The sequence below is a fragment of the Chaetura pelagica genome, unplaced genomic scaffold (assembly GCF_000747805.2).
Source record: "Chaetura pelagica isolate M959 unplaced genomic scaffold, ChaPel_1.0 scaffold11, whole genome shotgun sequence".
Lineage (NCBI taxonomy): Eukaryota > Metazoa > Chordata > Aves > Apodiformes > Apodidae > Chaetura > Chaetura pelagica.
This window is the reverse complement of record NW_009952694.1, coordinates 321662-338382: the sequence shown is the minus strand read 5'-3', so window position 1 is coordinate 338382 and position 16721 is coordinate 321662. Positions and strand designations below refer to the sequence as shown.

The following is a 16721-nucleotide window of genomic DNA, read 5'->3' as shown; positions in this document are numbered from 1 at the left end:
CTTCTGTCTTGGATCATTAAGTGCACCACTCTGTCACATTCAATAGTGCTATGGCATTACTGGAGTTTTCTTTAAAAATAAGATTTGCATGTATTACCATAAGACACACAGCAAAAAATGGCAACTTACTATGTATGAGAAGCAACACATAATTCTTTGATAGCAATGTTGAGTTTTGTAAAATTACCCAGCTATAGCCTTACATAGGAGAAAAAAATAAATTACTTACTTCCATTGTTTTATGTAGCTCAAAGGAGCAAGGTTACAACCTGCATCCATCAATGCTTTTTTATACTGCTCCAAATCAATCTGAAATTATGAAGTGGAAAATTGCAGAAAGTTGAAATTACCCTTAATTTTCTTTATGTGGAAAGACAAGATACCCTTATCTACAAAATTAAAAATTATGAGTCTTAATCCCATCTCCTACCAAGTACGAAAATACAACTTAAAATGCTATTTACCATTAGCAGCTCTCATTAAACTTAAACTTAGCAGTTTTTGTGAAATTAAATCCTGTGCACTTTCAGAATACTGATTTTTGTAAAATATGACAGAAGCAAATAATATAAGTGAAAATAAGTTAATATACATTTATAAGAATACTTTATTTTTTGCCTAACTCATATTTTTTCTACAACATTTTTCTAGAATAAGAATCTTCCTGGAAATTAATCCTAAATTAAAAAAATAATAATAGTTTTCTGAGTTATTCTGATATTGGCACAAAAATAATTTCTCCTTTATTCGTGTATTAGTCAACTGACCCAATTATTTTAATTATACAAGGACAGAGCGAAGAGTCATATTAACATTTTGTTTTATCTACTTCTGTTGAGCAGCAGAGCAGAAAAATAGAAAGCATGCCAAGATGTGTCTTGAAGTTACTCTGAACTAAGTATTTCAAAAGATAATCTTCTTTCTTACTAGTCATTGATATCCTTTTAAATGGTCGCTAAACCTTTGTGAGCAGACTCCCTGATAACAGTACAAAATTTATTTAAAGTTTCAATATTTCTGGACCTACAATACTTCACTTCAAAGAGAAGCATAATTATCTTTCTAGTGCTGAAATGATTGAGAAAAATCCTGAGTGGCAGAATTCAGTGTTGGAAGCTGTAAAGAACACACATACCTCTGAAGGTGCCTGAGCTGAGCTTATGTAATAGATGAGAAATAATCGCATTTTGTCTTCTGGAGTTCCCGCTGCAGTGAAAAAAAAATAGAATCAAAATCCAATTGGGCTGCAAATGCATTTATGTGAACTTTTGGTTAGGAAAAAAATCCTGAATTTCCAACTGCTATGTATTCCTGGGAAGCATTATCAATGGCAATATAAATTCATCTTAGGCAGATCAAAGTGATAATGTGGCCATCCCTGCGTTACTTAGACTATAGCCTACTTCAGCAGATTTTGAACACCTTCTACTTCTTTCTAGAAGTGAAATGCTATTAGTAAAGACCATAGCTTCAAATAAAGGCTTCAGAAGTACAATTTCTCAAAACAAGCATTTCAAATTCAGAATAAAATATTTAATTAAAAAAGCTTTATAATTTTAGCTATAGTATAGTATTTTATAAATATTCACTTTCTTGTACTTGTGGATAAAGAAGAAATATAATTTTTTCCTTGTTTTTGGTTTGTTTTGGGTTCCCCCCTCCACTGTGGAATGTGAATCATGTTAGCTGTGGATCGGAACACCTTATCTAATCTGCAACTTTTGTTATATGTGAGCATGTATTTAGTTTAGCAGAAGTTAAGAGTCAGCACTGTCATAATGAACATTTATGACTTGGTACATTTTTTTCTGGGAAACAAATTTTATTTGCCTTTACCAAATACCAGTAAGCCAGTGTCTTTGTTTAGCCAGCTGTTCTATCATCCAGTGACCCTTTCCCACATGGGAAGGGGAATCAGGAAAAGGAAAGAAGACCCACGGGTTGAAATAAAAACAGGTTTAATAAAATAATAACCCCCCCTATTATTAGTACTAATATAAAATACGCTAAGTTATACTCAGCCCATATAGGGGTCATGAACTGCACACTTCCGACAGGGAATGCCAGGTGTCAAACACTGCGAGCACCACAGCTCCAGTGCAAGCACAGCAATCACAGCAAATGGGAGAGTAGGCCTTGGGAGCAGAAGGACTGGTGAGACCCCTCAGGGCTGGTGACCACTGAGGAAAGTGATCTGTCCCCAGCAAACGTTCCAATTTATAGTGAGTATGACATCTACAGTACAGAATACTTCTGTTGTTCAGCTTGCCTCAGCTTTCACTCCTCCCAGCTTCAGCACCTGGCTAACTCAAAACTGCCAAAGACCTCTATCACTACAGAAATAGGGAGGGAGAATGCTAAATGTTCTGAAGAAAAATTAACTTGGTAACCCTAGAACAGAACAATTTTATTTTCCATTCAAAAAAACAGAAGGCAGCCTTTAGGGCTACTGATTATCTACTGAAGCAAAGCCAAGCCAGTAAGGCCATTTTTATCACTACTCCAGGATATAATAATATCATCCACTGAACTGGCAGGCAGCTAATAGCCCCGAGAGGTAGACTAGTACAACACAGTAAGAAATGGGAGGCTGAAGCCTGAAGCTGTTAAGTGGTCAAGCCTAAGTGCTTTTGTGAAGAGCTCTGCAGATAACAATGACCACATATATCCACAGATAATTCTCACCACTGAAAGCATTGGAAGACTTGACACAATACTCCTTAAAAATGTTTACTGCTGGTATTTCTCAGTGAATCACAAAATAGGAAGCTGGCCTATTTTACAAGATGACCGATATGATACATCAGGCTTGGAAAACTACCTGCTTTACTCTGCAATCTAAAAATGCAAAGGAAATGTGGATTCAGGTACACAGTAATTGATCCAACAGGAAATACTAAAAAGTATAATAATTTCTGTTTTCATATCTAAGTTCATGCAAACATAAATGCTGAAATCAGAACAGTTCTGAACAGTATCAATTTGTAGTGATGCTTAATAAAAGTACAGATTATACATATTCCTTTTAGCTTCGTATTAACAACTATTGCCTGTACTGAACTACAGATTGATGCCTGACATTAGATTTTCTGAAAGTCTGTTAATTTCTGTACTTATTATAAGATCTGTAAAATTTTATCTCAGACTTCTACCAACAGTGTACTAATTCTTCTACTGCCTTTTGAATCTCTAGCACAAACACTAATGAAACATTTAAAAAAAAAATGTCAGCAGGATTTATGTATAATCTTTCCATAAACATGCATTATTAGACAAACTCTGAGCAGAGATTATGTGCAATAAGTAGCTACAAGACTACACACATAAGCGTGCAGTAAGAAAACACTTTCTTAAACGACATACTGGGAAAAGAGCAGTAACCCTGTGACTCTAAATGTTTGAGGTTTGCCAATATACTAGCCAATAGGCAGACAGGCCAGTGGCCATAACTAAGTTTTACAATCTTGCTCTGCAGGTTATTTTGTTCCAGCCGACTGGTATCAGATCATACTGAAATGCATCAGAGGATTTGACATACCTCAGGCTGTGAGAGGCTGAAAGGAGAACTGATGCAATAATACTATGAAAAGCTGAGAACCCATTCTAGTCTCAGGCTTTTACAGGAAGACTCCTAGTGGCTCCTAACAGAGAATGTGAGCATTATCCAGTGGGTAAACCTTTATTATGTATGAACCATAAATAAAACAGAAGCTGGGATGCACGGCTGTTGGATGATGGAAACAGATATGCCACAGTTGGGTCAATGCCTGTAAAACTTCAGGTGAGTCTCAAAGTGAACTGGCCAATTTATGTTTTGCTTCCCTTCTCTCCACTTTCTCCCATTCATCTTTTTCCTCGCCCAAGCATGAGCTACTTACACTGCAACTCCTTGATCTAACCAAATTCTATGAAATGTCCTTCTTCATTCTCTTTGTGAGGTGTGTATGCATTATAAAACACATAGCAGGATTTTAAAGAATCAGCATTCTACAGTTATACTAATTCCATTCCATGCTATACTAATAGATACTGGAGAAAAATGGAAGTTAAAATATTTTGAATTAGGAAAGGATTTTAGAGGAGCTGCAAAAGTTGCCATTATTTTGGATACTACTCAACCGAAATACTTACTCACTAGCCTGCTCCTGAAACTCAATAAAAAGTTGTCTTCTTTACAAGTCTTGCATAGCTGGCACATAAGCTTTTTATCAACCCTGAAATCCCAGTAGGTACAGTTTTATGGTATATCTTAACAAATTTCATACCAAGTTCACATTTAAAGTACTCACCATCTGGGTCAGAAATCATGTCCAGAAGAGATTTATCCAAAGTGGATTTGCTCATTATTTTTTCCTCATATTCAAAATACACATCCAGCTTTCGACTCTGTTTAAGATTAAATGTTAGGGTTAACATCTTAACACTGTGAAAGAATACTTATTTCCTCTTTGAAAAGGTATATAGTTGTAGGTATCACAACTGGTTTTTAAAAGATATTTTAAAATAAATTATCAGTAAAAATAACTAACTCTTGCACTACAATATGTTTTTATTAACTCTCAGAAAATTGATGCTTATGCAATTCTCATTAAAATGCAGGCTAAGCAAGAGATGTCTGACATGCTAATATTAAATTGGAAGAGGAACTTTGTCTTCTACTATGGTTTTGCCACAACTGAAAACTACACACCAACATATGTAGTGTTATGCTGTAATAGGAAAAAATAATGTTCAAGTGACTATTATGTCAAATCTATGCTGAACCTTAAGTCTCTCAGTCAATGAAGCAATTACTCAATGCAGATAAATGCGAGAAACTCCTAAATACACTAAAGCGTCGTCCCAGAGAAAAGCCAACTCTGGCTACTACTGAAGTAACTACCTCAGATCAAAGGCTTGCAATAACTTATTGTAAGATTGAGGACTTCATAATTAAATTATCTCAAGAGCACTGGAAAAGAAGTCTCTCATTATACAATGATACACGTAGATCAAGCTGTGAAAATCCTTTTGTCGGGAGGATAGCAAAGGGACTGCACAAGATCAATGAGGCAAAAGCTTTATGGAAAACATCACATGGCCATGCAATTAATGACTGCATTGCAATACATCTGCATGAACAGCCAAGCTTTGTACTTCTCAACCATCATACCATGAACTTACAATGTAAAGACAGGAAAAGGCATTCCAAAACTTATTTTAAAAACTTCTGTTACATCACAGAACATTATGAGGGTTTGAACAATAAAATGTAGCACTTACTCAGCTTACAAAACATGAATAACCATTAACTAACTCAATCTTGGTATTGAGACACATTCAGCCAGGTATCGGCTCAGAAAAGAGACAAGCAGAATGGTTCTCCATCTTGTTGCCTTGGAAGTGTTTTAGCTCCACATGATATCCCTTGGGAGACTGAAATGATACTTCTAGAGTGAGGCAAGAGGCCCTGGAGCTTTTCTTGGGTTGAGAGATTCAGGAAATTCTGCCTGATGATAACAAGGTGAGCAAAACTTCTATGGCACCTTCTAACCCAGTGTAGTGGTTGTTGTAATGATAACAACATGAACACTGGGTTTCATATGTTTTTGAGTTGTACTAAAATTATTCCTGAATTCACAAATAAGGAAATGGAATTTTAATACACATTTATGTCACCACCATCCAAACAAAAGGGAAAAAAAAAAAAAGGCAAAAAAAAGGCCAAAAAAGGCCAAAAAAAAGGCAAAAAAAGGCAAAAAAAAGGCAAAAAAAGGCAAAAAAAAGGCAAAAAAAGGCAAAAAAAAGGCAAAAAAAGGCAAAAAAAAGGCAAAAAAAGGCAAAAAAAGGCAAAAAAAGGCAAAAAAAGGCAAAAAAAGGCAAAAAAAGGCAAAAAAAGGCAAAAAAAGGCAAAAAAAGGCAAAAAAAGGCAAAAAAAGGCAAAAAAAGGCAAAAAAAGGCAAAAAAAGGCAAAAAAAGGCAAAAAAAGGCAAAAAAAGGCAAAAAAAGGCAAAAAAAGGCAAAAAAAGGCAAAAAAAGGCAAAAAAAGGCAAAAAAAGGCAAAAAAAGGCAAAAAAAGGCAAAAAAAGGCAAAAAAAGGCAAAAAAAGGCAAAAAAAGGCAAAAAAAAAAGGAAAAAAAAGGAAAAAAAAGGAAAAAAAAGGAAAAAAAAGGAAAAAAAAGGAAAAAAAAGGAAAAAAAAGGCAAAAAAAGGAAAAAAAAGGAAAAAAAAGGAAAAAAAAGGAAAAAAAAGGAAAAAAAAGGAAAAAAAAGGAAAAAAAAGGAAAAAAAAGGAAAAAAAAGAAGAGGTACTTCTCTAGCTGAAGGATATTGAGATATTTCACCTGGCGAGTCTTCTAATTCATAAAACAAAAGAGTTGGAGATAAGAATACAAAATAAAAGTAGATGTAACTCACAAGAATATTTTAATATTGAAAGCCTTTGGCAATCAGTTTATGATGAAGGTAGCTATGTAACACTTCTATTTCTTATTCACCTTCTACTGAACTCATTGAGAAGAGCAGTTACTTGCTGAACAGCAACTTTAAAGCCTTTGTGGAAGCTTCTAGTTACAACTCACAAGTAAATTACCATGGAGAGTGATCAAAAAATGACCAGTCACTACTTTTATGGGCAGAAGGATGTCTTCTGTTGTTTGTCATAGTGATTACAACTACACTGATAAATAAGAAAAAAACCAGGAGGGGGAAAAAAAAGATGGGAGGGGGGGAAAAAGATGGGGGAAAAAGGGAAAAAGAAAAAAAGGAAAAAAAAAAGCAGCACTAGAGCTTCTTTCAAGCTGTGTTTACCTTGAGCGCATGTTAGAAGAGTAGTCACAACCAAATTCAGATATTTATGTTACTGTAAAACCTTGGATTAATTCTGTATTTAGCCAAAATTAAAATTATTAGCATATAATGTTATGTTACACTAGTTTAAAGTCTGAATAGAACTAACTACCAGCCTTTTTCCAAGTCCTTACTTGAGATGTAATCTGGCATCTGGCATGTCAGAAATATTCTAGAGCATCTTGGAGACTACCTGCGTTATCGTTTCCTTAACTCTCTCTAGAGAGATAAAACAATTGCAAAGAAACTCCTACAATTTTTCTAGTCTTTCCATTATATTAACTTGCCTTCTGTGTTTTACCTACATTTGTACCTTTTTATATGAAGCTAAATTCAATGTTTTTAAGATTAAAATATTTTTACCTGACAAAAGGCATCCAAGAAAGGATTGTGTTAAAATGTGGAAACTTAATCTTATTAAGATAAATACAGTGGTTTTGAATTTGGAAAACTTATGTTATCTAGTGAAATAGGAAAAATTCACTCAGATGGCATGTAAAAATGTACAACATAAAAAAATTTAAAATTTAACTAATTCATTATATTTGTTTACAGATCAAATTTAAAAAAATCATGTAATTCAAACATGAGATGCTTTAATTTGTAAAAACAGATTTACAGTTAACTTACTTGGAGCGTAAACTAGGTAAACTTCTCCTCAACCATGTGCAACTTTATGACTCTTTGACCAGGACTGCCAAATAGTCTAACTGCAGCAAAAACTCACCAGTTGGATATATCTGCTATACTTCGAGCCTAAAATTAAACTTTACTCATACAAGTACACTCACTCCCTCAAAAAATTTTGGATAATTTCTTTTGAAGTGTGAAGTTAGCACACTTTGGTGAAAAAAAAAACCAACCACAAAAAAATCACCTGAAAATCCTAAAACTTCAGGTCCTTTCCTTCTCTCCACCACAGGGACATCAGAGGTAAGCAGCAATATAAAATTCTTGACTCTTTTTGATGCAACAACAGCATAAGCTAAAGAGATGGATGAGTGTGTTGAGGTTATCCAGCTGCTTCCTCACTAAATAACTAATGAAGGTTACTAGCAAAGATACTAATTAGGAAAATATTCTTCTTAGCCTGGATTACTAGGAATTAGATGGACACCTAATAAAATTTCATACAGAATACTCAATAGCCTTAAACACTACTAGTTACCTTTTGACAGATTTCCCAGATATGCCACATCAATGAGAGTTACTTCCCGAAGAGCCAACTTGTCTAAGGAGTGCTGATAAGGAGCAGATGTCCCATTTAATTTAAGTACAATTTTGTTCACTCAATGGCAGACTCACAGACATGCCAAGAGGAAAAGCTGGGGAAAAGGAGCTAAACAATCCTGTAGATTCAATAAAAAAGACAGCAGAGAAGAAGTTCTTACGGGTGCCAAACTGGCAAGCAAGGTGAATAAAAATAATAATAAAACCCAATAATAAAATCAAGATGCATTTACAATTACAGTTATTCCCTTTCTGCCTCCTGTTCTTCCTTTTGTTTTACGACATCTTGTTCCACACCAACCTCATTAGCAGACCTTTCTGGCTGCCAATTCAGGGAGAGGATCCATATTGCAGTTAAAGTGCTACACTTCAACTTGCTTTGTTTTTTTCTTTGTTTGGCTTTTTGTGTTGTGCTGATTTGTTTGTTTTTTTGTTTGTTTTTTTTGGGGGGGGTGTGTTTTTTGTTGTTTGCTTAGAAACAGGCTGTTTGTAAGCCAAAACTTATTTTAGGGAAAATCTCTGCCTGAGCACAATACTTCAAAACAAACACAAAATTCCTTTGTTTTTAAGCAGAGAAGTGAAAGCAGGACCTATGGAAGTCTCTTAGAGGGTCATTTTTCTGAGTTTTTGGAGACACTCCTATGCTCTTTACAGCCCAAAGATTATTCCTTTTATAAAGCAGGAGAACATGCAAAAAAGACATTTTCTAAGAAATTACTAGAGGAATTTCTCAAACATAGTGACAGAAAACCAGAAATAACAGTCCGAAGAATGACTAAGGCTGGAAGAGAAACTCTGGGAGAAGGCTGAAAATGGCAGCCACAGCCAGTTCCCTTCGACTGAACGGCACAAAATGATGCCGGAAAGGTGACTGTAATGGAATTCAGAAAAAGCTGATGTTTTCTGGAAAGTTACTCAATTATCAGTTCTGAAATACAGAAAAAACAGCCTGGACCACTGTGACATATGTCTTTCACAAATACATACTGCTTCTGCTCATATACTAAGACAAAATTGTAACTTAATTTAAAGCACAGTAGGTAAAACAGTAGAATTCCTTTACAAAATATGTATTTCATAATTTGAAAATCTATCAGCAATCACAATAATGAAGCCATTCCAGGTATCAGGCCTGGAGAGCAAGCAAAATTGGAGGTATTATGTAAGATTTTTAAAAAAACCCTAAACCAAACAAGTGTTAAGTAATCTAGGACAGATAATAATTCACATTAAAATCTGCCACTTAAATTAATATGTATAGAATTCCACCAAAATATTCTCTAATCTATCACCAATTAATCATTTTAGAAAAGTGTACATGTGGCACCTTCATATGCCATGATTTAACATACTTCATATTAAAATGACATGCAAAGATAAACATGAAACTCTAAAGCAGATAGAAATTGATAATTCTAGTCCTAAATCTGTTATCTGCTGGGCACAGTCCGTCAGTCACCAGCTTGTTCAGAGAAAAATAAAATAAAACAATGTAAAACAGGGATGCATTTTTTCTAAGCACTGACAATAAATACTTGATGGTTCACTTAGTGAAAAAAGTGACGCGTTCTTTCCATTATTTCACTAAACACTTAGATAAGCCAGAAAATTGCCAAGACCTCTAAGTATGTGATTAATTTTGGGTTTCCTCCTGCTGTGTTTTAAAAAATGATCCAAGAGAATCTGGAAAGCAGCTGTAAACTGAACACTAAAGATGACCACAAGGAAAACTAAATTCCCTTAGTATATCTAAAGCAGGTCTTGGCATTCTTTGCATTGATTCTCATATATGTAGTGAAAAAAAATGCTCAAATGCTTAATGTTGCAAAAAACTGCATAATGGACAATGTAAACAGTCTATTTTAAGTATGATCGTACTTCTAGATTATCTTAGAAGTGAAATAATAGTAACCTGAAGAAAAGCATCATGCCTCACCAGCTCCTCAAGCCAAAAACCCCCTAAAATCTTTGTTATCCTAATCTGGCTTAATTATTTAACTGTGTATAAAAGATATTAATCACAGTCTCAAGGTGCCATCAGAAGGACTTTAAAAAGTACTGGCTGAGATACTGCCCTTCTTGAGAGTATTTTTGAAGAATCTATTAGGTAGTATATCATCCTGCACATTAAAATTCCACAGCTTGAGATAGAAAGATACTTCTTGTAACACTACAGGGTGAAAAGAGGGGAGAAAATGGACAGCTGCACAAAGCACTTGAAAGAAACCTTACATTCATTCAGTAAAATGGCTTTAGTGTAGATAAATTCCAACAGAAAAACATGTGCTTCTGCACTAGTTTAAGATAAGTTTCCTAAATATCTGGAGATGAAGGAAGTGATTCTTCTGAAATTAAAAGATGATACAGATGTATATATCATCAATATATTGAAGAAACGGTGTGCCCATTTGGCTGATAATCTTCTTTGAGAGCTACACAAAAAGAAGGTAAGGAGCCTAAGCACTGTGCCATACCATAATTAAGAATCCTTTAGGGAGAAATGGATCACCACTCCCTGGCAACTCTCTAATAGCAGGCTCCCTTTCTGAGAGGAGAGCCTAAGGGCTAGCGAAGTGAGACAGCAGAGGGACCCCAAGGTAATTCCTTCTACCTCAAAGTAACAGAAAAGTGTGTCACTTTCACATAATGAAGAATGAACAAGCGATCTGGCTCTGGTCCACTGCCAAGAGGACACTGACAATCAAAACTGATGTTACTGCCATTCTACTTCCTGAAACCAGGCTTCCATCCAACAAATAATATAGAAAATACTACTGGGGAAAGCCTGCCATTACCAGCTCAGTATCTTTCTCAGAAAAGTGAATTTACAGACAAAGCACCAAATAAAACATTGACACTGTCAATGTCTATTTTTTTCAATGGTACTAACATACCACTTATAAATTGCCAGATAGGCAAATTGATATGCAAAAGTACATAAACTAGACCCTAGAATAATGAGACCAATATAGACACATAGAGCTCTTCCCCAGTTTTATAAATAAATAAAATTAATTTATTCATTAACATTCAGAATTAATCCTTTGTTCATTTATAGTACTTAAAAAAAAAAAAAGTAGTAGTCTTAAGGACAGATACTATGCACTTTACAAATGTTAAAGCTTCAAAACACTGCCTTCCATGAGTTATAAATAGCATGGTGTAAAATTTTCTAACTACTGATTTCAGTTAGACTTGGTGCTTTAAAAACCGAATTTCAGTGTTTCTGAAAGCCTCACTTGTAATTTCTGTTCTCATACTGCAAAACCAGATGCATCTTCCAGTTGATCCTAGTAGTAACCATGGTCTTGATACTGAAACCACCAACACGTTCTCTCATACAAGAGCAGCAGACTTAGACAGAAAGGAGGACAAGCATCCTTCTAAAGTGCCTAAATTATGCACAAGGCATCTAACACAGACCCCGCTGGAAAGACCAGTTTAGTAACTAGCATCATTATTGTCACACCTGGGTATCACATTGGTGAACAGAAAGCAGTACCTTTCTGATAAAAACATACAGAAAACGGCTTAGCCTGAAGTCATAACTTGCCATGACGCATTTCTAAACACTTCCATCGTTAAGCTTATTTTAAAAAGACTTCAACCCACAATAAAAGTGTGGCCATCATAAAAAAATAAAAATAAATTAGAGAATACCAGTAAATTCTGGTAAGAAAAAACTGGACATGTTTACTTCACTTTCCATGAAGAGGCATTCAAAATTCATTCCCTCTCACCCTTGCATACTAAATAATGTGATACAGTGATTTCTGTAAATGGTTTCTCAGTTGAGAAGGCTCTGTTTCTTATCTCACTTCACCTGCTCAAATATATTTTTCCAGGTAAGGAGCACTACTTACAGAAAACTGAAGTTTGAGAGCAATCATACCTTTATATGCTCCAAAACAGCTGTTGCAACATTTGTATGAAGATCAATGAGCCTCTTCTTTTCCAGAAGCTCTGGAAGAGAGCTGAAGAGATTAAATACAAACTAACGTGCTGAGTTGCACAGTTAGCTGAATTGTGTATTGTATGCAGTTGGTACAAAAATATTTATAGAATCATAAACCAGTTTGGGTTGGAAGTGACCTCTGAAGATGAGTAAAATCTAAAATTATAGAGTACTAAACTGTTATCTAAAAAATTACGAAGTATAGATGTACTGTGAATGCTATCCAAATGTAGTAAACCCGAAATTTTTACCTTGGCTAGCAAAAAACACACATAATGATCAACAACGGATGTATGTTTTGCTTACCTAAACTAGTGTTATGGCTAATATAATCAACATTTAGTTAATGTCTAATACATACAGAAGTGGCAACATCTGCCAAATAATTTTTGTCAAACAATATAAAATTATGTCAATAATTTTCAAGAATATAAATAAGAATAATGTCTGTTGAATAAGCAACCTCTGGATGTCCTGGAATTTGTCAGTGGTGCTTCTGCGTAGTACACAATTCTATATGCAGGATTCATGATGGAACTATTTCTTTTATGAAATGGGCAGCTGAAAGGTTAAGTTCAGTTCACAGAAAATTTTTTACTTAAGGTGTTGTGATGTCTGTGATTTTCACCTGCTTGTATCACATCTATAAAGGACTGCTCAGGGTTTGTACGCTTTCACATCCAAAAGCACCCTGGACAGTCAAGTGTCTTACTCAGTTTAATAATAAGTGGATGAGAAGGCACTTAATGACATTGACTGTATGTGCTGAAGAAGTATGAACTATACTTTCTTTCCTCTGTTAAGTCTTTATGAAATCAATGTTATCTATGATAACCAGCTATTAATGACCTTACTTATATCTAGAAGGTGATTAGTGCCGCCTTTGTAAAGAAAGGCATTTAAAAAAAAAAAAAAAAAGGAAAAAACCCCAAGAGATTCTCTATGTAAGAACCTGCTTTTTCACTACTAATATATATTAGTATATTATATTAGTATATTATATTATGAAGTTTTCTAGAAATTGTAAAGCCTAAGAGAACTCTGAAGGGTGTTTTATTCCTGTTAGTAGATAATGGACAACAAAACAGCAAAGCCTAGTTTAATTCTGCCAGCAGAAATATACTTAAATGGCAGATCTTCACAGTATTTGGACTTCTCAGCATAATCCTAAAGGTTAGAGCCAAATCATTGCAATAGAAGAGTTTACTGCTATACACTTTTCTGAGGGGGGTACAAGGCTTTCCTTAGTAAAGCCAAATTGAAGAAAACAGTCATACTGAGGCTAGCTAAACAGTAACACTTCCTGATGGACCTTTCGTCATATGATTTATGTTTTTGCTATCAGTTTAAAGCTTTTGATGCTTGTCACGTTCATACCTTGCTGCCTTAACCTGAAAACCAGCATCTTGAGAAATACAATAAATAATATCTACATACATGATACAAAAAATACAAGACTTCATAGGGAAACATCATCTCGCTTTTTTGAAACTGTCTGACCCATCACACATCCTTTGTAATTCCAATTAAATTCTAACTAGGCGTAGCACATCAAACAACTTTCGAAAATCTCAGAGAGACAATTAACTAAAGGACACACATGCTGGATTTCACAGGACACTGGGTGTACCACTCCATCTATCAGAATAATTATTGTTCCTTCTTCCTTCTGACTGGGGTCTGAACAAAAGGCAGCAAACTGAACAACTGTCTTCTCCAAGCCATCAGTAGAATGAAAAATAAATTTACAATGAGAAACAAATCTAAATCTCATATTTTCAGTGTCCTCCATGGTGGCTAGGTCTCTAAAAGCAGGAAAGTAAATTTCCCACACAGAGATTTAATTGCTATAATCTTGCCAACAGATGTTACAGTAACTGCATTAATCAAAATGTAATTAATTCTGCACTGTGCAAAGCAAGCAGATGCTTCAGGAAGTAGATTTCACTGACAATTTTTGTAAGGAAGGAATGAAGAGGTAGGTAGTTGGGTTCTTCTGGTGGAAAAGCATAAACAAATCTACGATGTACTTCTGTTATTCAGCTTTGTTGAGGAAACACTCTAGAGCTATGCGTAGAGGGCTCACACACATGCTCTGGAAGCTACATCTGCAAATATTTATCTAGGACATTGCACTAAAGTTCAGAATTAATAAAGATTTAAACTCTATTGTTGAGCTGAACAGCCTACTTTTAAAGCTATTAATTTCAAAGGATATAAAAAATAAAACGACAGAAAGAATTAGAAATGGTTCCAAATTAATTACACAATAATGTATTATTGATTACTTACCTGACAGCTGAAGTTAGCTTAGCTGTATTATCAGAAAGCATACTTATTGCTCCTTCATCTTCCCCTTCTATACCCTGGGTTTTGGGGAAGGGTTTGGAAAGAGGAATAAAAATAGTCATAATAAACACAAAGATCACACATGCAAATACAAGCAATGCATTTAGAACCTGTTTTCTCATAATTATATTAATGTCTGGATTGTGTTTGACAGTTATTAGGAAAGTTATACAAATGTAATGCAAATAAACACAACAAATTGAAATATGTTACTTGTAGTCCTGTTACTTTTAAGATAGTATTATGCCTCAAATTTTGGGGAGGGCAGGGAGAGACCAGGCTAAGCACCTCTACAAGTTCTATTATGCTTTACATAAAGCACATATAGATGATAAAACTTACCATGATACTTTTAAGTCTTTTGACTTCATCTTCTTGGGCTCTGTAGGATTCCAGTTCTTGCTGAACAGACTCGGCTACCTCTGGAAAAGGACTAGTGAAACAGTCTGCATTAGGCTCAGTTAAATCAACAAACACTAGAACCAGACAGGATGCATGATCAAGATGATAATGAAAATATTTGCAGAAATATCAATACACAAATCATGTAGCAGTTTCAAATCAGTGAAAATACTGACATCTTACTGTAGGTTTACCTCAGCTTTCTAAGATATATTCACTGTTTTCAATAATTTCATGTAATTCTGATGAGAAAAGTTTTGTGCCATGTTATAAAAAGCTATAACAGAATTACTGTGGACAATTAATATTCACAATGATCACTCCTTAAGAAAAACAAAAAAAACTTCAAAAATATTTTCAAAAAAGCTTAAAAATAGCACTACCATAATACTAAGAATACTTAGAACTTATATTGACTAAAATAATATAAACTATGTGCCTATAGATCTTACCTGCCCTTATGTTTTTGCCAGAATTTATCAGACGCAGTTAAATCATAGGATTTCTTATTTTTTTTCTTAGGTCTAGCACCTGCTGGAGAACTTTCCATTCCTGTTGATTCTTCCAAGTTAACTCTATTCAAATGGAAATCCTAAAAAAGAGGAATCTTAAGTAAATATTTTACAGTTTTTAATTATTTAATCAGTCTTTTATAATCAACCATTTCTCTTCTAGAATATTTAAAAAAAAATAACACATTTCTTTATTAGAGTTACTTAAGAGGGCTGGAAACATTTTACTAACTAACTACATGATAACAAGAGCAATGTAAGAACTTCAAAATTACTCATGCTTACTGAAAAAACACCAAAAAAAGAAACAGGTGTTAAGCAAAGACATCAGATTGTCTCACATGCAACGAGTCTTCTGACATTGAACTCTGAACGCTATTTTCTGTATGGAAAATGAATTATTTAGCAACAACTGAACTCTAACAACTGACTAAAACTTAAAAGTAACAAAAGTTTATGTGTTGCAGACAAAAAAATGTTTCCAAGGCTCAATATCACTTACAGCAAATGCACCAAAGCTGAAGAAACTCATTACATTGGCAACAGGAATATATACTGTGAGGACTACTTAGCTACACCTTCACAGTTCTTTCCCTGTTTTTTTAAACACCAATGAAATATCAAGTGCATGATAAAGCAACAGTTTGCAACAAAGCTGCTACTGTTCCTTACAGCTTTTCTCCTTCTGCAGATGCATGAACATCTTTTTGCTCGATGACACAGTTGTGCTCACATAATGTCTGCATGCTGCTCCCTGTATGTCTCCTGGTTCTTTCCCCCATGACTTTTGCCAAGGACAGCTCTTAAATTTTTTTAGCATGTATTTCCCCTCTGGTTTCCAACAAAGATTAATAACTACTCCACTTGCTGACTTTATTCTAACCCTTTTCAAAAACATTTAAGGTGCTCTTTGCACAGCAAATAATGATAGAGTCAAACCTTCAACCCTCTGCCATGAATCTTTTAAAATAGCTACTTTTTTTCCAGAATTAAAACTCCACTTTACTGCGTTCATTACAGTATATAAAACTAAATCACTGCAAGTGAAATAGTAAAATAAAATGTTAAAAATGTTTATAGTTATCCCTTGGCAGAGTTCACACTTAAAATGAATAAACTATCCATGCCAGAAGAGAAACAAAATCAAGTAGCTGCTCGAAGCACATGCAGTCAATAAGGACAAACCTTATCTTACAAGATGTGTTCAATGTTTCAGGAAAAAAAGGGTATTTTTCAAGTAGATATATTCAGTAAAAATATAAAGGAAAAAATATAACTGATTGCAAATTCAGTGTTGTTGAACCTGATTCAAACGGTGACAACAGAAAGCTTACTGAAGGAAAAAAATAAATAAATCAGTAAACAGAAAATTGGCTTCATCCTGGCTCAAACCAGGACATTCAGCTATAATTTTTAATGGAGATCTATGTTTTGGTTCAATTTAAC

The 16721-nt window shown here is 34.5% G+C and overlaps 1 protein-coding gene across 2 annotated transcripts in view; it reads right to left on the bottom strand.

The window, feature by feature from the left end:
- SCFD1 (sec1 family domain containing 1) overlaps nt 1–16721 on the bottom strand; it is a 46174-nt gene that overhangs the window by 15904 nt on the left and 13549 nt on the right. For both annotated transcript variants that reach the window (XM_009993842.1, XM_009993843.1), the window contains 7 exons: nt 15216–15355; nt 14704–14794; nt 14305–14378; nt 11950–12031; nt 4290–4386; nt 1136–1206; nt 230–309 (listed from right to left, as the gene is read on the bottom strand). In XM_009993842.1, coding sequence (XP_009992144.1) covers nt 230–309; nt 1136–1206; nt 4290–4386; nt 11950–12031; nt 14305–14378; nt 14704–14794; nt 15216–15355 — 635 coding nt within the window. The remainder of the gene's footprint in view (nt 1–229; nt 310–1135; nt 1207–4289; nt 4387–11949; nt 12032–14304; nt 14379–14703; nt 14795–15215; nt 15356–16721) is intronic.